Here is a 9,712-nt window from a genome sequence, read left to right on the forward strand (position 1 = left end):
TGCTCTGCCCCAGAGGGCAGTGGAGGCCCAGTCTCTGGATTCATTTAAGAAAGAGTTAGATAGAGCTCTCAAGGGTAGTGGAATCAAGGGTTATGGAGATAAGGCAGGAACAGGATACTGATTAAGCATCAGCCATGATCATATTGAATGGTAGTGCAGGCTCGAAGGGTAGAATGGCCTACTCCTGCACCTATTGTCTATTGTCTATTGTAACATCGATGTAAACATGCATATTACCATAGCAACTGAGCTCCCTGAGTGAGCTGTCATGCTACAACCATAAGAGGGGTTCTGCAATATGGACATGCATTCATCAAATTTGGCAACATAACAAGACAGCAGCAATGTATTCCAGTTTGATGGCTTTGCTAGATTTCCTGTCATCAAGATACATTCATTTTTTTGTGAGCTCATGCTGTTTCAACATTGTAAGGCATAATATCTGGAAATACTTGCTGTTTACAGGAATATATTGTATACTATGCACAATGAATCTAAAAGATACTTACACTTTTAAGCTATTTGTTGCTAAAGATTGACCAATACAGACATTGGTTCCTGCACCCCAAGGCATGTTGTAGTACTTCAACTGTTTTCCACCCTTGAAGAAATCTGTTTTCTTTGTTCCATCTGGGTTCAAAAATCGATCATACTTAAATTTCTGTAAGGTCATAGAGAAAATGTCATAATTAAATCCATATACAGTATCTTGCAGAGTAACATAATTCCCTCACAAAGATGAATTGGCTGTTGGTTAAAAGCTATTGCATCAGTGACCCTGTTATAAAGGTAGCTAAAACTTTCATTTTCCACATCTGCGATGAAAGGTTCCCTCTTTTGGTTTTGATACTGTTAGATATTATCCCCTCTGTCCACTTCCAAGTCATGCATATGCACTGAAGAACTGCACTCAGGGACACGAGGGGCACGCAGAAGTAAACATGACTTCGGCCTGAAGCAACATTATACATGGCCACTCAAAAAGATCAAGTTCCTGTCTTCCATGAATTGCCAGATTTTGAAATAACGTCTGATGATTGGAAAAACAAAAAAGCGACAAAGAGAAGACCCCTGTTAGACTATTTTGCAACCAAGGTACATTCCAAATGGTATGAATTTAAATGCAGTGGATGTCCAAAGAGACTTGGGGGTTCCGGTGCACACATCTTTAAACTGACACAAAGAAATGCTGAAAATAGTCAAGAAAGCTAATGGAATGCTGGCCTTAATATTTAGAGGACTGGATTACAAGGATGCAGTTATACAAAGGCCTGGTTAGACCCAACTTGGTGCACTGTGAGCCAATCTGGGCACCTCACCTGAGAAAGAATATATTGGCCTTGGAGGGTGTACGACGTAATATTACAAGAATGAAACCTGGACTTCAAGGTTAAATTATGAAGAGAGAATACACAAATTAGCCATATTTTCTTTGGAATTTAGAAGATTAAGGGGCGATGTGATTGAAGTCTTCAAGATATTAACAGGAAAAGACAGGATAGATGAAGATAAACTATTTCTACTGCATGAAGACTTTAGAACCGGGGGCATTGTCTCAGAATTAAGGCCAGACTGTTCAGGGGAGATGTTGGGAAGCATTTATACACATAGCGTGGTAGATTTTTGGAATTTTCTTCCACAAACCGCAGTGGATACTGGATTAGTTGTTAATTTCAAATCTGAGATATAGAATTTTTTGTTAGGCAAAGGTATTCGGGGATAATAGCCAAAAGCAGGTACATGGAGGAAGGTCACAGAGCAACCATGATCTCGTTGAATGGTGGAACAGGCTTTAAGGGGCTGAATGGCCTTCGCCTGATCTATGTTCTTATTTCCTATGTACCCTGGTTTCAAAATGTGCTAGTGAGCATTAGAAGGGATAATATGAAAAACAAGTGCCAAACAAATTTTCTTCACCATTTTGAGAATGATATTGAGCTCATTGATTAAAAAAACTGCTATGAATGTGACATATTTTAAATTTTATAATTCTAATACCTTGACACAGTATTAAATAGTCCAGAATTTGGGGAGGTTTGGAATAGTAAACTTGCCTCTGAAAATTGGCAACACTAGAGAAATGTCAGTTAAACAGTAAAGGATGGCAACTAATTTGCTTCAGAAAACATTAAATTATGAACTAAGGTAAAGGCAAACTCTCCAGAATTCTATTTTCTATCGGACTGCTTTCTCATTGGAGAGAGATGACTGGTGATGGTTTAACCTGAAGTGAGGAAAGAGGTTGAGCAGGAGAGTTCTACATTGTGACTTCAGCTGGTGTAAGATTCTGCATCACAAACCAACTGTGCAGCCAAATGCATAAAAGCAAAGCTGTCTAAATTGGTATATGGCAACAAATCAGGGTTAGTTGATTTTAGGGAATAAGAACAAAGCACAAAGTGATATATAATTTTGGATATGGAAAAAGTAGGTTTATGTGTGGATGATGGCACTTCAAGTAAAAGCTGCAATCCATGTCTGAAGACAAATAAACAGTAAAGTAGTAGTGGTAGTGGCAGTAGCAGAGCCCAGAATAGCATTGCATTTGTTGCATAAAAGTGTAACAATCTGAAAAGTTAATGCTGTGGAAAGTTAATGCTGTGGAATGCCATGTGCAGCACCCAACATGAAGATGTAACATGGACTGGGACAAGTGTTGAAAGTCTTGAAGGAATAACCGACTGGGTCTTTGTTATTGACTCTATAATAATGTCTATCAAATTGATGTAACTTAAACCTATTGCTATTATCTACATCTTGTTTAAGATTAGTGCCTCTTGTTAAACTACCATGTGGTTTTCCTCTACAACGTTAAATCAAAGGGACCCTTTAGATCACCACCAGGAGAGATAATGATGGCAGCAAATATACCAGATAGCTTGTACAACATGATGAGCAATGAAAAGCATTCATCTTACAATAGTATTTAAAAGTGGAAAGTAAATCAATGAAAAGAGGAGCAAAGTCACAAGGAAACAGAGGATGACTGGTTGGTGCCATATTTTGTTCTTTAAACTAGGGAGATCTGTCAAACTGGGAGCTAGAATTAATAAACTAAACAAACTTCTGTCATGAATCTTTAAAAAGATTTTACTTACTTCTGTTGTGTTTGGTTAGTCCAATAAATAAAACCATGGTTATGCCAGTGCCATGGCTGAATTTAATGGACTCTGTCAGAATGGGCCGCCATAAATAATCTGGCAGACACTTAACCAACACAAAGAATGGACTGACGTGGGGAACCAGCTTGCTGGCAAATTACTGACTAATTACTGATCCATTTAAATGTCAATATCTTTGAACACACCCAGATTCATTAATGGCTCAAGAATGCACACAAACTCACATAGGCTTTCGCTTTCTAAGGCCACTTGCCTCTCGTAGGCCACCTCCTTGGTCGGGCTTGCTAGTGGTCTCCTAAATGTTTCTCTATTTCAAAGGCTGTTAGTGTTTGTAAGGAAGGCACTGACTAAATATTTAATTAGTGAAATGGTTGAAAGTCAAGAGAGATAGCAAGCATGGGTCTTTCTGCCTAAGTATATCCATTCAGTTATCAGACCCTCCCAGTGCCTCAAATGTATGTAAGTGTAGTCTGGTATAAGTAAGAAATGCTTTGGGTTTGTTTGTTCTACAAAAGTAAAGAATGTGTACACAATCAAACTTCTTTAATTACTATGTATACAAACTTTTTTTATGAATAAAGTACTTTCTGGAAACTAAAAAATGTAAATATTATTTTCTAAATTTTGGAATATTCCTGATAGAGTGTTAACAATTATTTCCTGATCTGTAACCTTCTGATTTTATGCAATGTTCTTTACAGCAATATGATTTCTATCATATTTGAAACTCATGGTGGTTAATAAATTTAGCTATATCTTAATCTTGTCTATTTTTCATAAGACATTCTGTTGCAGAATCAGTTATGGCTTTTACCAAATATTCAACAAATTTATATTTAAACTGGCTTTAAAATTCTTTCAGCCAAGGTCTTCTTGGTTATAGATGAAGCCACATAGCAAGCTAAAGCTGTTGTCTCAATACCCATCTATCTTTACATTTTTGTTTTCGCTGTTTGACTAGCAATGTTTGACAGGGTCAGTAATACATTTTAATGCTGAGGCATCAATCACATTTCTAATCTTAGTCACTACAATTGGGATACTGCAATACTTTTGGCATTAATCATTTAGTATTATTTGCTATGTAGTTTAGTCACAGCTGTCACCAAGTTGGGTTCCTGTCATCTTTGTTATAAATCAAAAAATTAAGCAATTATGAGAAAAACTCTGAAGCAATGCCATTCTTCCTGAAGGCCATCTCTTTAGTCAGCAAATGCTGTAAGAGACCATTGCTCGTTAGGAAACTGCCCTCATAGCTAAAGGAGACACCGAGATGGAGTGACATCAGTAAATATGCCAGAAATAGCCATACTAATTACAGTACTATGAATGATTTTAGTGAGAATATGATGCTGTCCTTGTAAAGTCTGAATCTGATTTGCTCTCAGTTGATATGCCAGTAAAAGAAAATAAGGACATATTGTGATCTTCAGGATGCACGGTTTGCTATGGCAGTGCTGTTTTGGAATATTTACCACTGAGAATGAATGGACTCTTAGAGGGAAAGGGGGGGGGGAAGCAATCACCTTGAAGTGACTTAGACACATATCTCTGTTCCCTCATCACTGCTGAGCCAATACCCTAGACTTCCTTACCTGCCATGATATTGCATGCACCATCATGAAAATGTTTACTGCAATTCAAGGAGAAAGCATCACCTCTTTCTCATGGGAATTACAGATGAGGAATATATCTGGAATTACCAGTATTGTCAATCCCAGGAGCAAATCTTTAGAAATGTTTATCCACTAGTATTCTCCTTGGTCATACCATCTGAAATCAGAATAATCCAGGAGAATAATCCCAAACTGAAAGATTTTTAAACCCACACTTCTGGCAGAAACAAGGTGGGTAAATCATTAAAATACACCAGATGACTTATTCAACTCTTTTCCCAACAACCCTATTTTAACCTGCTCCTTTGAGCAGACGTGAAAGGCAATCTCTAAACTCAGGAAAACCCTTCATTAAAATGCAGATGGATTTCACAAGTGTCAACTACAGTTTTAAATGGGGTTTCTGCTATATCTCCCTGTCAATTCAAAGCATGTTAGACATATAAAGAGAGAGGACTTTTTACTTTCTTCTGTGTGATCAGGAATAATTGTCAAATCAAACAAGGAATATTTAGGCATGTCCCACCATCCCCACCATGAGTTAACAGCTTCCTGTTATTATTATAGGATCTCCTGTCCCTGCATGATCCGTGCCCCTGTTTTTCATTACATGAAGCCTGATGTTTAGAAGGTCAGCAGGCTTCCCCAATAACATGGGAACAAAGTCTGATATGATCGTGAGGTTAAAGTTGATGCATCTCATGATGCCACCAGTTGGATCAAATAAGATGATCATTGTGATTTCCAGCCAGAAGCTAATTCAATCTGAAAACCTTGTCCACAGCATACCACCTTTCGTAGTGCAATATCACCTCAGTATTGTATTGGATATTAGCCTAGGATTTGAAGTACTCCTGAAGTGCAATTCGAACCAAAGGCTTTCTGTAGCTACTGAACTAACATGATACTTTAAAAGCAAAGGAGAAAGTGAGGACTGCAGATACTGGAGATCAGAGCTGAAAATGTGTTGCTGGAAAAGCGCAGCAGGTCAGCAGCATCCAAGGAACAGGAGAATCGATGTTTCGATTATGCCCGAAACGTTGATTCTCCTGTTCCTTGGATGCTGCCTGACCTGCTGCGCTTTTCCAGCAACACATTTTCAACTTTAAAAGCAAAGCCCAAGCCAAGTTTTAAAAATTTAATTTAGTTTAGTATGTAATGTGAATGTTGAATTTTGAGTAGTTTCTCAACTATTTATGAAACATGTCATCAAATGAAACTAACTTACCTCAGAATCTTCATAGATTTCTGGGTCCATCTGGGGACTTAAATAAGGAAAGAGAACGAGTCTGTCTCCCTTGCGGAGGTGATACTTTCTGCCATCTGCAAGCTGCAGTGACATATTCTGGAGAATTTCTCGAGTAATAAATGGTGCTGCTGTCAGCCGCAGCGTCTCATTTAAAACACTATCTGTTAAGAAAAGGTAAGGAATGTCATCATATTTTCAGAAATTAAATTAATTAATCCATTGAGATTGCCCATACTTTTCTGTTAAATTTTTCAGTGGAAAATAATTTTCATGCTGACAAAACAGAAGTGTGTCATTTTTGTCATTTTTACACTATCATGAAATACAAATTATTTCACAAATTTAGACAGTTATTTGCTATCTACATAATCTTCTCAATGTTTTGAACATCTCTATTAAATCTTCTTTCAGCTTTCTCTCCTTTAACAAGAACAATCCCAGAATCTCCGACCACACCCTTCCCCCATCTAGTGAATTTCCTTGTCCCTGGGACCATTCTTGTAAATGTTTTCTCGACTCTCTCTAATACTTTTGCAACTTGCTCAGTTGTGATGCAAAGAGCTGTGCTAAATATTCCAGTGTTGATGAATGTACTTTAATCCTAGCTTCCTTGCTTTATACTCTGTAGCTCCATTTCTTGCCACAATACAGAGCCCTTCCGATATGGTTTAAATATTGGAGGAAGTTCTAAATCCTAAGTCCTGCCTGTGATCCTGACACTCCCTATTTTCTTGGAGACAGTGAAGTGACCTTGGAGTGCAGGTTCATAGTTCCTTGAAAGTGGAATCCCAGGTAAACAGGATAGTGAAGAAGGCATTTGGTCGACTTTCCTTTTTTGGACAGTACATTGAGTATAGGAGTTGGGAGGTCATGTTATGGCTATACAGGACATTGGTTAATCCACTTTTGGGATGCTGCATGCTGTCCTGGCCTCCCTGCTTCAGGAAGTATGTTGTGAAAGAGTTCAGAAAAGATTTACAAGAAGGTTGCCAGGCTTGGATGGTCAGAGTCATAGAGAAAGCTGAGTAGGCTGGGACTATTTTCCTTGGAGCATCAGAGGCTGAGGGGTGACCTGATGGATGTTATAAAATCATGACAGGCATGGATAGGATAAGTAGACATGATCTTTCTCCTTTGCTGGGGGAGTCCAAAATTAGAGGCATAGGTTTAAGATTAGAGGGGAAAGATTAAAAAGGACCTAAGAGGCAACTTTCACACGCAGAGCTCGGTGTATGTGTGGAATGAGCTGCCAGAGGAAATAGTACAATTGCAACATTTAAAACTCATGATTTGGAGGTGTTGGTGTTGGACTGGGGTGGACAAAGTTTAAAAATCACACAACATCAGATTTTAACCCAACAGGTTTATTTGGAAGCATTAGCTCTGAAAGTTAACGCTTTCAAATAAACCCTTTAAACTATAACCTGGTGTTGTGTGATTTTTAACATTTAAAAGACCTCTGAATGGGTATATGAACAGGAAGGGTTTAGAGAGATATGGACCAAATGCGGGCAAATGGGACTAAATTAATTTAGAATACCCGGTCAGCATAGATGAGTTGGTCTGAAGGGTCTGTTTCTGTGCTGTACATCTCCATGACTCTAAATGACTATTAATTTTGTCCTGGACAATTTTATCTGAAGCTTTCCTATCATCAAAGTTAGATTGATGGTCCTGTAGCTTCTAGGTTTCTATTTACTCCTTTTTTTGCACAACCCATTAATTTGAGGAAGATTATGAATATTATTTCTGAACCTTATTTCCTTCCACATCTTCAGATGCAACCCATCCTGTCTTGGTGACTTATCAACCGTAAGTATAGTCAACCTTTCTCATAAATCCTACTTCTTAATTATTAACTTGCCCAATAAATCAATTCACTATGATTTTGGTAGCACCTTTTCCTTTGGTTAAAGTATTCATTCAAAACCTTAGCCAAGTGCTCTGTCTCCAAGTGCATCTCTCTAATCCACCCTCTTCTTATTTCTCTTTTGCCATTTGTATAACTTCACAAAGATTTGGATTCCCTTTCATGATTGTTGGATGGAATAATTCTCTTTGTTTTAGTTGAAAGGATCCTACTGGATCTGGCTTTTCCAATACTCCGTCTTTATCACACTTTTTCCTTTTACTGACTCCTTAAAATTGTCAAACTTTACTTTCCACATTGTATTAATTATGTTGATCCCAGAAAGTATTCAATGTAAATTTAAGACAGCTGAATAGCAGGAAGAGTAGAATATATGGATCCTTGAGCCTGCTCCCCAAGTCAATGTGATCATGCTTAAAGTCCACTTAACTGTCTGCTCCGCACATTCCTTTAATTCTCTGACTGACCCCAAAGATCTGTCCCAGTCTTTAATATAATCAGTGATCAAGCATTCAAAATCTTCTGAGAATAGAACAATTCATAACACTCTGAATCATGTGATTTCTCTTAATCTCAGTTATAAATGACTGACAACTTATCCTGAGAACTGTGCTTCTGTGTTCTAGATTTCCCAACAAGGGGAAACAACCTTTTAGTTTTTGCCCGTCAAGTCTTTTCAAAGTTTTATATATTTTAGTTAGATCATGTTTATTCTTCTGATGTCCAGAGAATACAGATGCACTTCACACAGCCCAACATCATAGAACAACTTGTCAAATCAGGGACATTCTAGTGAACGTCAGTTGCACTGCCTTCAAAGCAACTTTATCCTTCCTTGGATTGGGGAAACTAAAACTACCAACAATACTCCAGATGTGGTCTTATGGAAATCCATGTAAAATTGAGGTATTCTTTTGGAATTTTTACATTCCAATCTCCTTGCAAAAATTACCTACGTGTAATTTATCTTCCTAATTGCTTGCTGTGCCTGAATTCTAATTTCCTGCTTTCCTTGCATAAATGAGCAAAAAAGGCATAGGTTCAAGCCTTTTTTGAAAACGTTTTGAACATTTGGATTTTCTGTTCTTACTGCCAAAGTTGTTTACTAAGTTGTAAACCAACTCACATTTCAACATTTTATATCCATCTGCCATTTGTTGCTCATACACGTAAACTGTTTAAGTAGGATCCTTTCAATTAAAACAAGGAGAATTATTCCATCCAACAATCATGACAAGTTTCAAAACCAAATGATACAGTGAAAGGATTGTGAATGAGATCATTCAGTCACCCAGTCCTCAGGTCCCAATATAGTTCGAGTGTATTGATTTTAAATGAGGAGCTCAACATAATCAAAATTAATTACTATTAGCCAGACATTATTTACACAATAATCACTTTTATGTTGATCTATGTACAATACTTGTACCTATGCTTCCAACATGTGGGTGCCATGCTTCTAACAGTAACAGGGAGAAAGTGAGGACTGCAGATGCTGGAGATCAGAGCTGAAAATGTGTTGCTAGAAAAGCGCAGCAGACAGGCAGCATCCAAGGAGCAGGAGAATCGACGTTTCGAGCATGAGCCCTTCTTCAGAAATGAGGAAAGTGTGCCAAGCAGGCTAAGATAAAAGGTAGGGAGGAGGGACTTGGGGGAGGGGCGTTGGAAATGCGATAGGTGGAAGGAGGTTAAGGTGAGGGTGATAAGGTGAGGGTGGAGGCGGAGAGGTCAGAAAGAAGATTGCAGGTCAAGAAAGCGGAGCTAAGTCTGAAGGTTGGGACTGAAAAAAGGTGGGGGGAGGGGAAATGAGGAAGCTGGAGAAATCTGCATTCATCCCTTGTGGTTGGGGGGTTCC

At 38.2% G+C, this 9,712-nt stretch overlaps 1 protein-coding gene across 1 annotated transcript in view; it reads right to left on the reverse strand.

Annotated features, from left to right (window-relative positions):
- Positions 1–505: 505 nt before the first annotated feature.
- The window catches only part of ptgis (prostaglandin I2 (prostacyclin) synthase), an 83,866-nt gene continuing 74,659 nt past the window's right edge, over positions 506–9,712 (reverse strand). Inside the window, exons 8-9 of the mRNA XM_043710373.1 lie at positions 5,967–6,148; positions 506–661 (exon numbers count right to left, since the gene is read on the reverse strand). Of these exons, the coding sequence (XP_043566308.1) occupies positions 506–661; positions 5,967–6,148 (338 nt within the window). The remainder of the gene's footprint in view (positions 662–5,966; positions 6,149–9,712) is intronic.

The sequence above is a fragment of the Chiloscyllium plagiosum genome, chromosome 20 (genome assembly GCF_004010195.1).
Source record: "Chiloscyllium plagiosum isolate BGI_BamShark_2017 chromosome 20, ASM401019v2, whole genome shotgun sequence".
Lineage (NCBI taxonomy): Eukaryota > Metazoa > Chordata > Chondrichthyes > Orectolobiformes > Hemiscylliidae > Chiloscyllium > Chiloscyllium plagiosum.